This window comes from Hesperophylax consimilis, chromosome 3 (assembly GCF_061612785.1).
Source record: "Hesperophylax consimilis isolate HC1 chromosome 3, BYU_Hcon_1.0, whole genome shotgun sequence".
NCBI classification, from domain to species: Eukaryota; Metazoa; Arthropoda; class Insecta; order Trichoptera; family Limnephilidae; genus Hesperophylax; species Hesperophylax consimilis.
In genome coordinates this window covers 42,992,585-43,013,998 of record NC_142838.1, presented here as the reverse complement: position 1 = coordinate 43,013,998, position 21,414 = coordinate 42,992,585, and the positions used below count along the sequence as shown (strand labels likewise).

Below are 21,414 nucleotides of genomic sequence, written 5' to 3'. Positions count from 1 at the left end.
TCTCAAGATACTGATAAACTTCATACAGAACAGGCATAATTGAATATAATAAACAACTGATTCTTGGGAACCATGCCTGTTTTATGTACTTGAATAAAAAAATAAAAAAAAACTGCAAATAAAAATATCCTGAAAAAGGTCACCTTCAAAATTGTGATGCAATCGGGCGCAGGCAGCCTGTGAAACTGAGTGTAAGGTGTAAGTGAGCTGCGTAAAGACCGACGACTGACTGAAGACGGGCGCCATGTAAGGTTCCTAAAGTTAGGCGAGTAAAATGAGGGAAGGGCGGGGGGCCGCTTTGAGAATTGGAGAGGGAAAAAATGTCTTTTGTTGGCCTCTGAGGCCGGCTGCGCCCGACGGAGGGTTAATAATGGACATCAATGTAGAACAAACATATTACATGATGGTAAATCCAAAAACACCACGACTACAGATTATGAAACCACAAAAAATTTGCGCGGGACTAATGTTGCCAACGTAAAAACATAGAAACTGCTATCTAACATTTAATATTACAGCGTCATGGCCATGTTCAGTATTTGAATCAGTATTTTTTGTAATGGTAAAACTCAATTGACAAATGTAAATTATCTCTCATAGCGAGGTTGAGGACCGACTGATATTTGGCACTTATGAAAAAAAGATGAGTGGAGATAGTAGGAAGAATGTTGCAAAAAAGCATTTAAAATGGAAAATGCATTGAGAAAAGCATTTCAAATGCAAAATGGTTTTTAGAAAAGCATTTAAAATGCAAAATGCAAAATACCCATTTTGCATTTTGCATTTCCATTTGAAATGGATTTATTTGAAATAAAGCACATCTCTGCATATATGTACCCATAATTTGCATCAAATCTTCTTCAAAGTCTTCATCTGACTCGTTATTTATTAAATCCATAGTACAAAACCATTCACTTCCAGTACTTCCACTGCTGTTAGCTAACTGTATTCAGAAATTGCTAGTATGTCGTGGCGTCGCGTGTTGGTAATGTGCACGGTGCATATCTGATGTCGAGACGTGGCGTCGCGTCGCGTTTTAATAATGTGTTTCCTCCTTTATCCAGCCGAGGAATTGAACACACTCAAACACACTACTCCTGGGTGGGACCCAAACGCGATTCCAACTCAGCCACTGTCGTATTTAGAAGTAGTGCAATAAATATACCTACCTATTCGCTATTCGCGTACCTACTCAAATTATAGAGCACTTCTTATGTACAAAATACCTGCATTTTTAATTACAGCTACCTAGTAAGAGTTTGAAAGTAACAAAATAATTTACAATTTTTGTCGGATGAAACAACCCAGAAAGTTGTGAGGATGAATAAATAATTAACAGTACCAATGACGACATTATAGGATAATATGTATAACATTATTATGTTAAAACAAAAAATAACGAAGAATAACGGCCCAATCCGCCTTACTACATATCCTCGAAATGAAAGCCCGCCGGGCTAATCTGCTCCTCTCTACAATAATTTATTACATAATATTATCACAAACGTGTAGTGTAGGTACATTGTGATTTTTTAATCAATCGAAGTTTATCTTATCTGTGAAACTAAAATAGTATATCATGGAAATTTATTTGCACGAGCCATACCTATTCTACGTAAGCGATGTGTGAAATCTGTGAAATGATGCCGTCATTTCAAATCACTTCAGTTCGAACCATTGAGGAAGAGTGGTGCATGTAAGTGTTCGCTATAAATATGCCGAATGTAGCCATAAATAACTACTAAAACGTCATAATATTATATTTATACCGATAAGTTTCCAGATATAATATTATGATCGCAGTCCGTGGGGGTTAGGTAATTTTGAACATCGCGCGCTGCAGTAGTTACATCGGCAGTGAGCGCATTGGATCATCGCTGGGCGGCATTTCGGCTGTCAAAGTGAAGTTTTAAGTGCGCGGATATTCGCAAATTTTACCATCATTTGTTTCCCAATGTCTCAAATTATAAATGCCATTCAGGATTTACCGAGGGAATATGTTATCGGACTGTCAATTGCCGCATTCACCACATATTACCTGATAGAGGTTGTTAAGGTATGTTTTCATCGATAATTATTAATCGTACTTTATTATTATTTTTGTTATACAATGTATATGCAGTAATGACGCATTATTCAAAATTGCGCATAGTGTGGAGAATTTTTCAGAAATGTTTTTTAGCTTTTAAAATGAGAAGTAAACTAAATTTGGCATTGAGTATTGCCCGACAATCATTATCATAAATAAACCACTCACTATGTATCTAACCTCTTGACAGCGCTCTACGAAAACAGTCCGGAAAACTAAACAAGATTCTGCACAAATATTTGTTTTGTTTTATTTACCGTAGCATTCGGTAAATAAACCAAACTTTAAACCGGGAAAGATTTCTAAAATGATGACACAATTTAGACCGAAAATATTATTATTTTAAAAATTTTCCTTTCCTATTTTCCGCCCATTTATGATAATAATAAATTAGTATATAAGTAATGTTATTAAATTTCTAAACCTATTTGTTTGCACGTAGGAAATGAATATCCTTGAATTTAAATAAATGTGATTAAAAATAAACTACCAATTACATTTTTATATTTATAATCAATAATTAGTGTAGGTAAATATACAGAAAATAGGGACATGCACATTTTGTTTTAAAAATACCCTGCGGTAGTTAGATAATAATGAGAAGTATTTCAGTTTCTGGAAATGGAAAATAATGTGTTTTAATAGTTATTTTTTATAAAATTAAAAACTATTTTTACTTTGTGGCCATTGTTTTTGATGTCAAAGTTTTGAGGTTAGAGTTTTTCTTCTATTATTTAAACTAAAACAGTGTTGCAATACAGTTTTATATTTTATGCAACTAGATATTGCTCTATGTATCTATGACTTTAAAATAGGTTCTCAGGTTGTCAGCTTGGGTTTAATTAACACATAAATTGAATTAGAAAACTAGACTTAAAAAATAAAAATTATCATGTCAAAACATGGCGCGAAGAAAAGAGTTCAAATTATCCGATTTAATTTTTAAATAGCTTCTAAATAGTTTGTTATGCATTATTTTCCATTTTCGGAAACTGAAATACTTACATCCCTATTTTATTTATATTTACCTTTTATTCAATCTCTCCTACTGTGCAAATGATTAAATTGTAAAAAAAAAGTTTATTTTTTTCAAGTTCAAACATTCCTACCTAATTTTTGTATTTATATTCAGTTGTACATATTTTTTTCGTTTCATAAGTAAATTTTATTCAATCAATTTGTGTTGTTTCACAATTAATTTATTTAAAATAATATCATGTAATTTAATCCCTTCAGAGTGGAATATCGATCAGTATCGTTCTGGTGAAAGACCACCATTCAGAATCTAAACTTTGCTTGAAATGGCTTTAGCCATGTTTGGTGACCAGATCTGAATACCAGTTACTTCCCCTCTCCACTACCTTCAGCTTCACAAGATACTCCAATTGGTCATCTCGCTGGCACCAGGCGGTTGGGGGCAGTTGGGACTCTTGTGCCTTGTAATGTTTGTACAATTATTTTGGTTATTAAACACTTGTCTCTTTTTTTGCAGCACCCTCACTTAGTTTGCAAAAATGGTCCTTTCAAGGAGTTCCTGCAGAATAATATTCCCTTGCTCAAAGAAAAGTACTGGCCGACATTATGGTGCTTCGAGTCACGCCTTCAAACAGTATTCGCCAGTATTTTACGCAGTTCCATGCTCCAGGACATTATATATAAAAGGTAAAATTTTGTCACATTAATAATAATGCGTTCCACTATTGAGTTTGGCAGCCATTTCTAGTCTGCAACCACTAGATATCTGAAAACCCCTTCACTTTTTGCAGAAACAAGCAATCCGTTTGATTGATTCTCCTGTCTTAACAGACTGATTGCAGTCTTTAGGGCATAGATGTCAGGTAATGCTTGGTATACACGCATATTCATGCTCGACGGTTTGGCTTGATCAAACATGTTCACTTGGAACCACGCTCGTCGTTGCGTCCACACGCTCGAGCTGCTCGACACAAGACGCCATAGATATACCACCGTCTTGCTCAGTCAAATCGTAAATTTCCGTTTGTTCAGCAACAATTACAGATCTTTTTCATTGTCGAACAAAAAAGCATTGAGCGAGACCAAAAGACTAAAACCATCGAACATGAACGAGCGTAGCGAGGTAGAAGGAAGATGTCTGTGCTCAACAAGCACATTTGAATGCCAGTATTTTATTGGAAGGTGCTTCGAACAGCTCGGGAGGCTTGCCAAACATTTGTACATAATTTTAAATTGCCACATGCGAATGGGTCGTGTTGAACAGATTTCTACAAGACACAGGCTCACTTATTCCTTTCCTTTAAAATACCCTCCGCACAGTATCCCTAAAGACGTAAGGGTCTCGTGTGTATTTAACAAAATTTGAATATACAGTTTTATTTTTGATATTGCTCTACCCACACAATAAGTAAATCACAACAGACTAAGGACGGGTGTTTCACAGAATTTTAACAACAGACTGATGACTGGTGTTTCACAGAATTTTAACAACAGACTAATGACGGGTGTTTCACAGAATATTAACGACAGACTGATGACTGGTGTTTCACAGAATTTTAACAACAGGCTAAGGACGGGTATTTCACAGAATTTGAACAACAGACTAAGGACGGGTGTTTTAGAGAATTTGAACAAGAGACTAAGAACGGGTTGTTTCGGAGAATTTGAACAATTCATCAAATTTCAACGTTCATTTCGGGTTATGTGAAAGTCCTATTCAAGTTCTGTTATTATATCATTGTAGGCTAGTTGCTTGACAAAACTGAAATAAAAACACAACTTGAAAAAATCTTTCACAGAACTTGAAAAGGAACGTTGAAATTTGATGAATTGTTCAAATTCCCCGAAACAACCCGTCCTAAGACGGATGTTTCACAGAATTTGAACAACAGACTAAGGACGGGTGTTGTAGAGAATTTGAACAAGAGACTAAGACGGGTGTTTCACAGAATTTGAACAATTCGTCAAATGTCAAAGTAAAATTTTAAGTTCAGTGAAAGTCCAAATTAAGTTCTGCTATTATTTATGTTCTGTTAATTAACAGACTCATAATGGAATAATAACAGAACTTGAGTAGAAATTTCACAGAACCAGAAAATTAGCTTTGAAATTATTTGATGAATTGTTCAAACTCTGTAAAACAACTCGACCTAAGTATGTACGTCATCTGATTAAGATTAATTTATTAATTAGTTAGATATGATTGTGAGACGTGTGTAGGTGTACTGATTATTTCCATTAGTACCTGTCCTGCTAAATTCTGCCACCTCTAATTATTAAATTATTGTGCGAGGCATTCTGACATGACAGCTATTAAACACATTATTGATCATATTATGTATTTTTACTGCTATCTTCGCTTCATTTATAAATAACGGAAATTAATTTATTCCAGTTTTTTAAATTTCCTGTATCATGAAATCTAATAGACAATCTGATCGCAATTTGAATTATTTTACATTCTATAAATGCATTATTATTCAATAATTAATATAGCACAATGGGTTATGAATCATTTAAGCCAATACATAGACAAGTCATTGAATAAGCAATAACTTTACCGGAAACCCAGACGAAAGAATAAAACAAAACATAAGTACGCGAAAAATATAACCATATTTAACCTATTCGTACAAACAACATGTTTGTGCGAATAAATAGTACCCCCAGCGCAAAGTGCATACGTGCCACCAGGGCTGGCCCTGAGGTAAAAGGCGCCTGGCGCGAGTTAAATTTTGGCACCCCTTGTCGAAACAATTGGATGCCTAAGTAGGTGATCGCTGTAATCAATAATATTCGAATGATTTGTATTTTTGTATTGCGCCTTCTTATGAAAAATAATCGCAAGTCATTGTGTTAAGTCTGTTAGGCGTTAGGTATTGTTAGCCCCTTGGAAATTCAGTGCCCAGAGCAGACTGCTCCAATTGGACAAGCATAGGGCTGCTTGCAACCTGTGATTACATAGATATATCTATTCTATTTATAATTTCTTATATTACATTCAGTACTTAAATAATCAGGTTAGCAAATACATTGTCCAAAGAAGCGAACTAGTAGTCCACAATGTAGTGCTGGTACCTACCCTGATGTACGGAAGTGAGTCATGGAACTGGCAGAGAAATAATGAAAGTAAACTGAATGCTGTAGAAATGAGATCCCTGAGGCGTATGTGTGGTAATACCATGTATGATCTTCTAAGAAATGTGGAGATCCGCAAAGAGTGGAAGGCTGATGTAAGCGTAATGAGTAAGATCAAGAAAGGGACGCTTAGATGGTTTTGGCATGTAGAGCAAGTGTAAGGAGAATATACAATGCAAATGTGAATGGTTGAAGAATTCGGGGACGCCCGAGGAAGACATGGCACGACCAAGCAGATACTTGACGATGAGACGATGTATGAATGTGAATGAGGCAAGGAGTGTGTGCCAAGACTGAGTTGTTTGGCGGTCCATCCTCTGCTTACCGAGAAGGCGGACCGGAAACGACGTGATGGTTAGTTAGTTAGCAATACATTTTTTAATTTTATTTAGTAGATAGTTTTTACCCCTGTAGTTTTGAACAAATGCGTTTTTATGAAGAAATCAAAATGTTAGAAAATGCATTAATGTGATGAAGAGTGCAGCACAGCCCCATTATCCTATACGTCTATATTATATCCTGTAAATAAATTATTTTTATATTTTTAAAATGTGTAGGTAATATTTTCTGATTCTGTAAAAACAAAATTTGTCAGTTTTCAACCCATATCCCAGATAACAACTAATAAAAGTATAGTAAATACGTTTTGCTTTGCTTTGCAATTATTTAGTTATTTTCCCTAAGCTACAAGTTAATTGTGACGTATTTTAATAAAAACTGCCGTTTTTTCATATTTTATCAGCTCTTTACATATTATTATCTCAAGGTTTAAAAATCTCGAGATAAAAAAATCGTTAATATACTTTTTTATAAATTCCTTAGAAGGGGGGCCAATCAATGACTCGTCCATCTTAGTGTTAGTTTACTTTACTTATTGAGAGCTACGTCAAATAAGATTATTTCTTTTATGTATTATGCCAACTGCAGATGTACAGTGGAGAGAAGATAACATCTAATATCTCTGATTGCCTACTCAAATCAATTAACTATGATTGAAAACTATCTTATCGAACCAAATACGGCGTGCACTGTACTTGCCTAAGCTAATATTCGTTTCTATCTTCTAAAACTAAGTTAGGGGATTATTATTTAGTGAACTTCTCATAGAATTGAATCATATAACTGATAAGAAACATCGTCACATTATTTGTATTATCTAAATGTCACCACCGAGTATTCATTTGTTGAATTAGATACTTTTTAAAGTCTCGCAGTTCAAAATTTGGAATGTTTTTATTTTTATAATTTTATTCCTCATATTGAAGACAATCAATTGTCAATATTTACAAAAAAAAATCTGGTTTACATTGACACCAATTATTATCATTTCTCTACTTTACCATTTCCAAAAGAAAAAATATTGGAAACAGTAAAGATAATAATTTCGTAATAAAATATTTTCCAAAAAACCATATAACTAGTTCCTAAAATTAGAATGGATTGGTTGGAAAAAAACCATCATCATATTCCAAAGAAGGGTGACTGCTCCAACCCGGCAGTCTATTTCTATTCAATTCAATTCAGTTTATTCACTTTAAAAACATTACAAAACTGAAAATTTTAATGCGTTTTAAAATTCATTTGGTAATAAGAATTCTTACATTAATATAAACAGTGTGCATATCAACTATACCAGTAATAATAGAGCTTGCCTTAAAGGCAGCTTCATTGATGCTAAAAATGTCCATATCCGAATTGATTCTGTTCAACAGCAAGATTGCTCCCCCCACAGGCATGACCATTGGCAAGTTAGTCCTGCAGGCTGGGAGATAGAATAGTCTATGTTGTCGGTGACGGAGATAACCATCGGAAACATAGAAATGAATGCTCTCCATGATGACCGAGTTTTCAAACCATCCACAAATCAGTCTAAAGAAATGTGTAGCAATGCGCATATCCCTCTTGACCCGTAGATAGTTCATTCCGAACATACCCAAAAGAAAGTCAGTGGGATAGAGCCACGGGTAGTAGCCATACTCCCTCATGTAGAGAAATCTCAAGAATTTCTTCTGAACTCTCTCCAACATGAGAGAATACTTAACCTGGTGTGGACTCCAAATCACCGACCCACTTTCAAGTCTACTCCTTACTAAGGAATTCAATAAAACTATAAGCACCCGGTTATCTCTAAAATTCCTTGCAGTGCGTAGAACAAAGCCCAGAATTCTCAGTGAAGTGCTACATCCCGTCTCAATATGAACATGAAATTTCAGCCTACTATCAAACATGATTCCAAGATCCTTCATTGTCGAGACACATTTTAAACTTCGGGCGTCCATTGTATACCGGTAATACCAGGTATGACTCGCCCTAGTGAATGACAAAATGAAACATTTAGAAATATGAAACTCAATCCGATTTATTATACTCCAATCAACAATTCTATCAATGTCTGACTAGCGTTGATTGCACTAGAACAGGGACAGCATACCTACCTGATGGCTGTGCCCTCAGGATTGCAATCCGTTTGTTAAGAGAGGGGAATCTATCAAACGAGCCGCTCATTTCTGCACAGGGTTTTTTGCAGTGAGGTGCACTTGCGATTTGTACAGGGTCAGCAGTTGTGTACTATCTACAGTATCTGCGGGCCCTGTACAGTACGCCCAGCTTCTGAGAGGCTAAGTTCCGGTATGTGATAATTAGACTGTATGACAACCAATCTCTAAATAGTATAAAACAAAGTCACTATCCGCATTTCTCTGTTTGTGCGCTTAGTTCTTCTGAACTATGCAACGGAGTTTGATAGGATTTTCACCAGAGGCGGCTCTAGGGATCCAGGCGTGGTAGATCATTTGAAGAAAATGTGTGACTAATCTTTATTTGATTTTGTGAAAAATGCCCATACATTATTATCTATATCAATTTGTGAGTCCGCGAATCTAAATACATATTATGTTAATATAGTAAATTGGAAATAACTACACAATCCATGTACTTACGGCAAATTATTTTTATGAGATTACGTTTTAATGTAGTTGTGCACAACATTAAAGTAAATAAAATAAGAGTTTGAAACGCCTGTCCGCAGAATCCAAAAAAGATACTGGGTGCAAAGCAATTGAAAAAAACCCAATGTTCCACACACCACACACTAACGCTGTATATGCCATACACTAAAGAGGCCCTTATGAGGTGTCACATAACTAAAATGAAATTGTAGTTAAATTGTCTAAAATTCGTGGCAATTTTTATTTTCCAGAGAGATTCTTAAACTAGCAGATGGCGGAGAAGTGGCGCTCGACTGGATGGAAGAAGGCTGTGCCAAAGACAGCCCCGTGGTCATTATCCTCCCCGGCCTCACGGGGGCTTCGCAAGCCGAGTACATCAAGTGCCTCGTCAACGGGGCCCTTGGTATCGGCGTACGAACAGTCATCTTCAACTACCGAGGGTTAGGAGGTATGGAATTAAAGGTATTTTGAAGATTGATTTTTAACACCTTTTTGACACGCCTTGCTAACACCTTTACCTGACAGGTTCCGGGTTCAAGTCCTGATTCCAGCACTTTTTTTTATTTTATTGGGATATTGTTTTTTTTTTTGTGAATCGCAGTAGAGGCCCAACCATCTGGAGCCAGTGAGACTATGGCATCCCCAATTGGGGTATGTTGTGAAGTTGGAGGTGGTGGGGAGAGGAAGGAGATGGGAAAGAGGAAGGTGGGGTAGTACCTGGCTATTCAGATCTGGTCACCAAATACAGCCACAACTATTTTAAGCAACGTGTCCATTCGAAATAGTGGTTTCACACCAGGGTGATAGTATTTTCCACTCTGGAATGTGCCGCAAACATGCTATATATAATTTTAAATTAATAAATTATGAAACATCACAAATTAATCAATAATTTGCTCACGCCGGGATTTGAACCCGCGAACTCCGGCTTGCTAGTCGAGAGCCTTACCCCTCGACCACTGAGGCCATTTTGTAATAATTATTGTTAATTTTATTAAAATATCACCTATTAAAGTACACCCTTCAGTACTTTCCAACACTTCTATACAGTTTGCAATGTTTTCTATTTATTTCAAATGCTCTATAAACATTTTATTTTTAAATTTTACGTAAAAACCGATTTCCGGTGTACACATTTAAAATAAACATTACTATTTCTAACTGATAAAATTTTAATATCAAATGTGAAAAATGTTGTCAAAAACACCAACAACATTTTTACTTAATTTTTTATTTCAATTGTAGTAAAATTGAGAGAACTCGATGTTTCGAAAACACACATTCGTTTTGTTTGGGGAATTCGTAAGAAAACTGTAACTTCACTTTTATCTCGACGAACATTTAAAATCCTTAATTAATAAAAGTAAACATTTAGTTTGCAGCTGTTCAAACAACTGTTCATTTAGAACCACATGCATTCGTCATCACTTTAGGCCTCTATGGCATAAAAATGACTACAAAACTAACTTACAATTACACCAATCTTTAAATCAGGAAATCGTACAGATATCAATAACTACAGACCAATCACAATCCTGAACACATTATCTAAAATCTTAGAAATAACAGTTAAAACTCAACTCATCGATTACCTAGAATCAAATAAACTATTATCACCAAAACAATTTGGTTTCAGAAAAAATCTAGGAACATCCAACGCCATAGCTTTAGTAATTGAATATATTAAAAATTCTCTAGATTCACATAAAAAATGCATTGGAGTATTTCTCGACCTTTCTAAAGCCTTCGACACAATAAATCACCAACATCTTTTTGAAAAACTAGTTAACATAGGGATCACTGATAATGAACTGATATTCTTTAAAAGCTACATGGGAAATAGAAAGCAAACTGTGAAACTTAACAACATAACCAGTGAGTGTATTGATGTCAAATGCGGGGTGCCTCAAGGAAGTATTCTGGGTCCGATTCTGTTCCTAATATACATTAATGATCTATGCCACATAGAATGTGACGGAGAAATCATAAGTTTTGCGGATGATACTGTTCTCCTTATAAATGGGAATAATTGGACAGAAACATTTAAGAAAGCAGAAGACACACTAAACAGGATTAAAAAATGGCTAGACTACTATTCACTTACACTAAATGCTAATAAAACCAAATTCATCACTTTCAAAATAAAAAATACAAAAAACTCTGAAGAAAACCATAACTTGAAAATTCATAGCCCGCATCACTTAAATGAGCATTGTAATTGTCCCTCATTAGAAAATGTTGACCATATAACGTATCTAGGTCTAAAAATAGATGGGAATTTAAAATGGACCAATCACATTAGCTATTTAGATAATAAAATTAAAAAACTTAGTTATTTTTTCAAAACTATCAGGAATGTGCTCATTAAAAAAGACTTAATCAAAATCTACATGGCTCTCTGCCAATCACTGTTAGAATACGGTATTATCGGATGGGGCAGTGCAAATAAAAACATACTAAATCCACTTATCAAATCTCAAAAAGCCATAATGAAAATTATACTGAAAGTTCCTGTAAGAACTAGCACTAACGAAATCTTCACCAATCTTAACATCATGTCTATTAAACAACTATATTCTAAAACTATACTCATTTACATTCATAAACACAAAACACAAGAAATAACAACAAACACGTACAATAGAAACACTAGATCTCATGATCAAAAACTTATCCAACAAATAATTACAAATACAACTTTTGGGCAAAAAAGCTTCTTATATCACAGTATTAAACTCTACAACAAAATACCACTCACACTCAAAAACCTCAACACTTTAACATTTAAATCTGAAATAAAAAGCTGGATACTTAACATAGGAAGATCTGAAATAGAAAATTTACTGAAATCAAACACAGACTAAAACAGAATCAACTGAACTATACCAAAAAACAGTACCTTACTTATTTTAAAATTACTTAAAAAATATATATATACTACATTATACTTTGTTGTAATATTAATTTCTTATAATTAAATTATAATATGTAAATGACATCCTCAGCACGGGAGATCCCAGTGAGGATATCATTATATCTATGTGTTAATAAGAAAAGAAGACAATAAATCATTATTATTATTATTATTATAACTAACTAACCATCACGCCGTTTCGGCAGGGGTAGGCAGAGAGGACGGACCGCCAAACAACTTGGTCTTGGCACAAACTTCTTACCTCATTCACATTCATACATACTCTTCTATTATTCTGAGTCTTGACATGGCCCGACTCGAGTATCTGATTCAATTGATCGTGCCATGTCATCCTCGGGTGTCACCGACTTCTGCTACCATTCGCATTTGCATCATACATTCTTCTTACACTCCTTTCTTCGCTCATTCGCTCTACATGCACAAACCATCTATTCGATTCACAGATACGTCAAAAGTCAAGTACTACTTGAAACACTTAACTTTGTGATTGGCCAAAGAGGGAACTAACGAACAATTCTTTTTTTACATCTGTAGACTTTTGTATCCCCAAAATCTACAGTACTGACGCCACCGACTTTTAACATTGTGAAGCTTTATTTGTTTTTACAGAGGGATTATAATTGAAGGAAAAGATTTTTTGAAATAAATGGGAAGATATTTAAAATAACTGTAAAAATACAGGTGATTAGTTTGAGGTTATGAAATGAATGCTGTTTTTAATAAGCAGCTGGCTAGGGTAGTCGGTGCAATAAATAATTTGAAGTGGCATTTATTTTGAGTGTGTCATCTTTTCAGACCCCGCGCCTATACTGTGCCGCTAACTTTGAAGACTTATCGGAGGTTGTGAAGCACATTCGCAGCACACATGCCACCACGCTGATTGGGGCCACAGGCATATCCATGGGAGGCCTTATCCTTGGAAATTACTTAGCCGCTAGGGGAAAGAGTTCCTCAATTGACTGCTCTATGATTATTTCAGTGCCTTGGAATGTATTGAAGGGTGAGTTTTACTTTTTTTGCAATTTTATTAAATATGACTAACGCCCACAATAGAATTATTTTATTTAACCTTTAGGGGCAGTTCAAGTATTATGTAAGCACTATAGGGGGACAGGGGGGTCTTTGCTTTGCTTATTTTTGATGACATGGGGGGGTGGGGGGGTCGAGATAGTGATTATGTCAGCACTGCTCAGCAGTAGTTTTTTTTTACATATTGGCAACCCACACATTGTCTATGTTTGAAAACCGAATACATATTCGGGGATTCCCACAAATAATTAATACGTTTAGGTACTCGCTTAAAAAACAGAATACATTAACAGAAAAATGCATATAGGTACCAATTTTTACGTAAGCATGGAAGGGGGGGGGGGTAAGAGCTTTGCTTACTTTTGGTGACAAGGGGGAAGAGGGGGTAAATAATTGTAATAAATCTGCTTACGTAATACTTGAACGGCCCCTTACTTACTTGAAGGCAATGGCGGCTCGTGACTTTTGAGTGTGATAGAGTACTAAGTTTGAAAAATTCGACATTTTGATGTTGTTTAGTTCAAAAGGATTTTTTTTATGTGGTGTTTGTGTCTCGTAATATTCCTTTTGCCATTTCCAGTAACACTTAGGCAGTAGTTACTACCTACCGTTTTAACCGGACTTCGCCCAGAAATCAATCATTAAGAATTGCAAAACGGTGAAAGAGATTTAAAAGAGTAAAAAATAAGGCCTTATCCATCTATTACTAGCGACCAGCCGACCTGCGGGCGAATCGTGGCTGTGATGTATTTGATGTATTAGTGTGTAGTCCTTTGATGTATTTCTCAGTGCGCGGAACCTAGTTACACTCAGCTACAAACTAATAATAATAATAATCTGATAGTATTATCTTAATATTCAGTTTAGGATTGTTGTAAAGTGTCGCCCTCTATTATTTAAAAAAAAAACTGTTGGAAGTTTTCAAACAGCATCCCCAATGTTAAAAATAAAATTTTCAAAATTTGGGATTTACAGTTTCAAAAACTTTTACATAATTTCCTGACCCATTTTCCAAGCAATTTTCCCGGAAGAAATTTTTCGGAATTTTTACTGGATTTTATATCATTTTTATAAATGTCCTGATGATGGTACAGAGGGACTGAAACCGTTGGACAATAAAATTTATCAACAAAGTGACCTAAAACCAGAGATGTGCAAAATGGGTACCCAAAACCATTTGAAATGCAAAATGGAAATGGGTCAAAATTTTTCCATTTGAAAATGCAAAATGCAAAATGGTTTTTAGAAAAGCATTTCAAATGCAAAATACCTATTTTCAAAATGCATTGAAAATGCAAAATGGTTTCTCAGGTCAAACAATAAAATAATTATAGAATTTTTAAACAATTTTGTCATTTAAAAATGGATATCAATGTAGAACAAACATATTACATGATGGCAAATCCAAAAATACCACGACTACAGATTATGAAACCACAAAAAATTTGCGCGGGACTCATTAGTCCCATTTTGCCAACGTAAAAACATAGAAACTTATCAGTTAATATTACAGCGTCATGGCCCCATGTTCAGTATTTGAATCAGTATTTTTTGTAATGGTATCACTCAATTGCCAGGGCTCTTACCAGAGAGCAACTTGACAAATGTAAATTATCTCTCATAGCGAGGTTGAGGACCGACTGATATTTGGGGCTTATGAAAAAGAGAAATATGGAGATAGTAGGAAGAATGTTGCAAAAAAGCATTTAAAATGGAAAATGCATTGAGAAAAGCATTTAAAATGCAAAATGGTTTTTAGAAAAGCATTTAAAATGCAAAATGGAAAATACCCATTTTGCATTTCCATTTGAAATGGATTTATTTGAAATAAAGCACATCTCTGCCTAAAACCAAGTAATTTCATTTAAGTAAATTATTGCTCACATTCTAATAATTGCTGTTGTACTTACAAAGGGGCAAAACTCTACTATCAGGGAACTGTACTAAATTGGGCAAAGTCCCTCAATGAGCCGCATGCAGGGCCTAACAGCAAAACCTGGGGCAGCCAGTTTATTAATAATTCTTCTCTACCGTAATACTACCCTCTTTTTTTAATTTGTGGGTTCCTTAAGATTTTATGCACTAATAAATTGGTCACCATTGGTTAAACAAATTTTGCATTCGAGTTATGCCATTACTGATTTGACATTCTCATTATCTTTTCAGGAAGTGAAAGCATCGAGAAGCCTTATTTAAATAGCATGCTGTGTCGCCACCTAGCCGGATCTTTACTGAAGACCATAGACAAGTGCGATCCTATCAAGGAACATAAGGTAAATATTACATAAAGAAAAATATTTAGCCACTGAAATGTTATAATACCAAGTAGGTACTTAATTGACAAAAATTAGTAAAGGTGAATTTTGAACAGTCAGTGTATTCGCTGGTTATATCACAAACAGACAGACAAGCAGACTTGCATTCTAAATTATAGTACGTATTATTTTCAGCGATGAATTGCGTGTCCTTTCCTCTTGTTATGATTTTGCAAATGCTGACGGAGCAGTATTATTTATTAATTTATTTTATAAACATGACTTAGTGAAGCGAATGAATTGCAGTACCCCCAATAATTAATTTGCTACACCTATATTAAATACTGAGACAAAGTACATTTTAAAGTTGAAATGTACTAGTCGCCCATGTTAATTCATTGACAATTCTCTATGCCAGAACAGGAACCGTTGTGTTGTGATTTGGCCAGGAGAAAGTTAATAAAACTGAAATTTGTACACATCAATATCCTGTGCTATAAATAATGTACAAGGTTTTCCAATAAGAGGTGTTATTTTGAATATACCGCTATTTCGGTAGATGTTACTTTTGAAGCTGTCATTTTTTGAAATTTGACAAGTAGAAACTACGCCATTAATAAAAATGGAACAATACACGCTTCATCAACGCATTGAAATTATTAAAATTCACTTGAGTGAATCAAATGCAAATTATCTTGAGTGATGAGGCCCATTTCCACCTCGGTGGCTTCGTCAACAAGCAAAATTGTCGCATCTGGAGCTCGGAAAACCCAAGAGTTATTGTTGAAAAGCCTCTCTATCCTCAACGTGTGACTGTATGGTGCGGTTTACGGTCCGGCGGAGTCATTGGACCTTACTTTTTCGAAAATGAGGCTGGAGCAACAGTTACGGTGAATGGATTGCGCTATCGAAAGATGATTAATGATTTTTTATGGCCGGAATCGGATGGTATTGATCTGGACAACGTTTACTTTCAACAAGACGGCGCTACGTGCCACACACGCAATGAAACCATTGATCTTTTACGATTGAATATCAAAATAACACCTCTTATTGGAAAACCCTGTATTTAAATCAGAGCAACAGACTAATAATTTTTGCAGCTGGATCCTAGCCCAAAGAAAATAATAGTTTTAAAATACTGCTATATCATTAATTACTTTTAATAATGGTGTAATAAATGAATTTAGAATAAAATTTACAATAAATAATTGATTATAATAATATAAGATCAGTAAGTAGGTGGCTTGAAAAGTTAATGTCTAATACATACGTCATTTTAAATAATGTACAAAGTCTAATGGATACATACTACATAATGAGTTTTTTTTTATTATGTATCCAGTTTGTGTATGCTGAAAATGATCAGTACTATAATTGAATACGCAATTTTATGCAACGATTTTCCTGTAATAATGACAATGTTATTATTTTCTATGGGTGTTCAGAAGTGGGTCGGGGTGCCCATAGATTATCTGACTCCAATTTATAAATTATAACATAATGAAATAAATCGAACTTTATTGTTCATTTAAAGTTAACACACTTTAATCGGGAAGGGTATTTCTACTCGTTTGGTAGATTGATGCTTAACGTCGGGAAGGGTATTTCTACCTTCTGCGCCCGCCTCATTTCAATGGCAGAAAAGAAGAAATTATCCGATGTTTTTATATGAATATTATATACCAATCTCTTTGTAAAGGTCCCAACTATATGTACATAATTATCAAATTGCAATGCAAGTCTTTTTTTTGTATTTATCTTGGAGTCTTTTGTGTACATCGATATTTCAACTAAAATGACCTATATTATTGAACACCTGACGCTTGATAGGTATTGCGTTTGAAGATCAACGAAATAAGTAATTTAGATAACATATTCTGTGATTCTAATAATTCAATTCCTGGAACGAGGGTTTTTATGACCATGAAACCCGAAACAAATCTCTCTATCCCTACAATGCATAGACGCAATGTAGGCATGCTGTGTCTGTTCTACAGCATTGATTCCTGATGCACCGGTGCACGTGCGCGAAACTCGACGGACACGAACTGAATACCCGTTCACGGTTGACGTTGTCTTCATGAGAACGGGCCGTTTTTACGACTCGTTTTTGTGTAAGTCGGCTCGTATGTGGAACGAGCTACCGGCATCTGTTTTTCCTCCCTCCTATAATCCGAGCCTCTTCAAGGCCCGCATTAACAAATCCCTTCCTACAATCCTTTTCTACAGCCCCTACCTTATTCCGCCTTACAACGCCGCCCAACCGGGTGGTGACATAGTTCCCCTGTCTGTACACTGCACAGGCAGGGACGCTCTTGTGAGGTGTCACATAAAAATTAGAAAAATCTCTGTTCCGCACCCACTCAACTCCTAGGTGCGAGCGAGCGGAGAGTGTCGGGCCCATATAACAAAGCAGGTATCGGCAAACACAGTTAGGCGGACCATAATAAATATTTACAAGTGCGTGCCAGTTTTTAAAAAGCAAATTGTCCTACGGTTGTGTTCCGAGGAGATAATATTTATATTTGCTTTTTCAAACCTTTCAAAATGGATTCTGAAAATTACGAAAGTGATGACAAAATCGTCGCAGACAATTTATCTGCCTGTTCTAGTAATTATTTGCCTGAATTCCATAGTGAAAGTGAAGAATCTAGTGGAAGTGAAGAAATTCCTTGTAGGAGAAGAATGTCAGTGATGCCATTACAGTTCAGTGATTCTGAAGAAAGTGATATGGAGGAAGAAAAATGAAATATTAGATGAACAATTTTCAGACGTAAACTGTAACTGATTATATAAAGGTGATTAGAAACTTAAACCTAATAGTGTATGGTGAAAAACAATAAACAATATTACGTGAGCAATACGAGAAGCATTCTACGCTAAGTGATTATATTAAATTTCATTTGAAAAAATAACCAATATTATTACCACGTCCGATGGTTTTGGTCTGCTGTACCGTGCGAGGGGCAATTGCACATGTGGTATTTCAATGGGTAATAATGTGTTACTCTGATGATACTAGAGATTTGGCAATTGTTTTTGCGTTTGTAATGATTTGGGCTTGGTGAAAATATAATAATTTGTAATTTTATAAAATTGAAACCTAGTTTATACATAAAAAATTGAACCCTAATGACCCAACAATGACTTTGTTTTGAATTTATTAAGTTGCATTACAAATAATACTTAGTTTTCGGCTAGAAATTTTATAGCTTGGGTATGCTGAGTTGGTATGTAGAAAATTTTATTAAAATATTTCCATTATTTTCGAAGATATAGCGATTTAAAACAAATTAAAGAAATTCGCGCGGCACCTTTATTTTCGCCCGTTTTCAGCGGTCTGCCGGCGAAAAAAATAACCCGATCAAAGTGTGTTAAAAGGCACGAAGGAAGCAAGATCACGAATGATTTTCAACATGGCTAGCGCTCAACAGCTGACGTCGGCAGGAGGCTATCTTCCAAACATTGCCAGCGGCCAAAAAGAATATTTCACGTAAATAATTTATTAGTTCTTGTTCTCAAAAAAAGCTGACATCACAACTTCAACTGGTGGCAACTTGTCCTAATGTGCATTGGATTTATCTGACCTTTTTTAGGTTCGCTGTTTTTCCTCCATATGACCCGGGACTCTTCAAGATCCGCGTCAATAAACACTTCTTACAGCCCCTACCTTAACCCTTCCTGGTAGTGAAATAGTTCTGCTGTCTACACTGTGCGGAAATTTCGTAGGTTTTACCATTATTGTTACTGTGAAAAATAAAAATAAAATAATAAAAGAAACCGAATAACAAAATACACAATGTGTTTAGTTCCTCTTTTGGCTGCCTAGTATATCAAGCTGTACCCGCTTTAAAATTGAAATCGTGTTATAATCAACAGGGAACCTGGGACATTGACGAGATTATGCAGAGCAAAACTGTCAGACAATTTGATACGGCCTTCACCGCCAAGCACTTTGGCTACAAGGACGTGGAGGCTTACTACAGGGCGGCGACTCTCCACGACAAGCTGCAGGATATCCCCATTCCAATGTTATGTCTCAGCGCTGCCGATGACCCCTTCCAACCACTCGAAGGTAATAATCGTGACTTTAGATAACACTCATAACTTAAGATAACCCTTTAGCATAGGGAGTGTGGCGAACCCATCTCTTAAACATGAAACACAACCTGCATTAGTCATCCCAAGCTAAGGTGTGAGATACCGCGCTCAGGCTGAATGACCGCTGGAACAGTGTCACAAACGGTGCCTCCGAGAAACAGGGTCGCATCTCGGAGTATTTAGACCATACCCAAGCTCTCGGGGCTCTGCTGGAGTGGACCTTCTATTTCCCTAGATACTTCGAAAACTCCCTCTTCCCTCGTACGGCCTTCAGGGAACCAAGGGGGAGTTGACTCTTCCGTCATGGGGCCTTCAGGGAACCAAGGAGGAGTGGACTCCTCCGTCGCGGGGCCTACAGGGAACCATGGAGGAGTGGAGAGAAGAGACGAAGTCCTCTTCCATTGTGGGGCCTTTAGGGAACCGAGAGGAGACGAAGTCCTCTTCCCTTGTGGGGCCTTCAGGGAACCAAGGAGGGGAGTGGAGAGGGGAGCTGAGGCCACCTCCATGAACTCTTCCCTTGTGGGGCATTCAGGGAACCAAAAGGGATTGGAGAAGAGAGATGAGGATCTCTTCCCTCGTGGGGCCTTCAGGGAACCAAGGAGGAGTGGAGAGGAGAGATGAGGCCCTCTTCCCTCGTGGGGCCCTCAGGGAACCAAGGGGGATTGGAGAGGAGAGATGAGACCTGGGAAGACACATTGTGGAACCAGAAGACATAGCCACATATACAATGACAACCCTGGTGAACTTTATAAAAGGGACTGGGTGACTGTTGAAGAAATGAAGTAAAATTGGAGATAGCACAATAGGCCTATAGCCTAAGTGCTCACGGGAACTATGTGTAAACCGTCTCCGCTCTATAAATAAATAAGGTAGCCCTTATGACTTTAGGTAACACAACTTTAGGTAACACTCATGACTTTAGGTAGCACTCATGACATTAGGTAACCCTTGTGACTTTAGGTAACACTCATAACTTTATGTAACCCTCATGACTTTAGGTAGCACTCTTGACTTCAGCTGTAGGTTTTTACCGACTTCTCGTAATAATGAAGTACTACCCAATCATCCTCTTTCCCATCTCCTTCCCTCCCTCTCATCTGTTGGACGTGTAAGCAACACGCGCTACTGTTTCTCTATCTGCAGACAGACTGACTGAGTGAGCCGCTGTGTACTCTACCTGTGTACTGCATCGCTGTGATGCGTGGCAGAGTACAGCTAGTTATCAATAAATAAATTAATTAATCACAGCACTGATTTGGCCTCCTTCAAAAAAGCTCTCCAATGACTCCAGTCCCTCGCCATTCAACTCTTATCCTCGGCCCTTCCTATTCTTCCACGCAGTCAGTTCACCTGTTCCTCAATCTGCCTTTGGGTCACTACCACTGGGACCCACTTAAATCATATATGAATTTGGGTGCCCTGTTACCTGATTCCATCTACAAATCCAGACCATTGCAATATTTGAAACATACAGAATCTCACAATGGTCTCATTCTCAATTTAAGTTGTTTGATATATTATCTAGTTTATGTGTATTGTAGCTATTCCCGTTGAAGAAGCCAGCAAGTCAGAGCATGTGGCCATCGTGATCACCGCGCGTGGCGGCCACATCGGCTTCATGGAGGGTTTATGGCCAGGAAAGGCTCGGGACCAATACATGGCGCGCCTGTTCTCCCAATACTACCAGGGCATGTTCAGAAATGGCGGCATTCTACCACAGAGTATATAGAGTACAAATTCTTGTGATAATTATTAATATAAAATTTATCATTGTTATTTACACATATCCATGTGCCTTGATGTATATTCTATGAGATTTGTTATTTATATAGAATATTTACGAACAAATTACATTCACAATTTTAATGTAGAACACTACTATAGAATTTACAATTTGCTTTCAATAAATGGGATGAGCTCCAATAAATGTGTTTTTTTCTT

The 21,414-nt window shown here is 36.3% G+C and overlaps 1 protein-coding gene across 1 annotated transcript; it reads left to right on the top strand.

Annotated features, from left to right (window-relative positions):
* Positions 1 to 1,677: 1,677 nt before the first annotated feature.
* Hydr1 (abhydrolase domain containing Hydr1) lies at positions 1,678 to 21,389 on the top strand. The gene is made up of 7 exons (XM_089650730.1): positions 1,678 to 2,056; positions 3,582 to 3,751; positions 9,402 to 9,612; positions 12,881 to 13,085; positions 15,281 to 15,387; positions 19,252 to 19,447; positions 21,015 to 21,389. The coding sequence occupies exons 1-7, from the start codon at positions 1,955 to 1,957 to the stop codon at positions 21,200 to 21,202; spliced, it is 1,179 nt and encodes a 392-aa protein (XP_089506856.1). The 5' UTR covers positions 1,678 to 1,954; the 3' UTR covers positions 21,203 to 21,389.
* Positions 21,390 to 21,414: the final 25 nt, after the last annotated feature.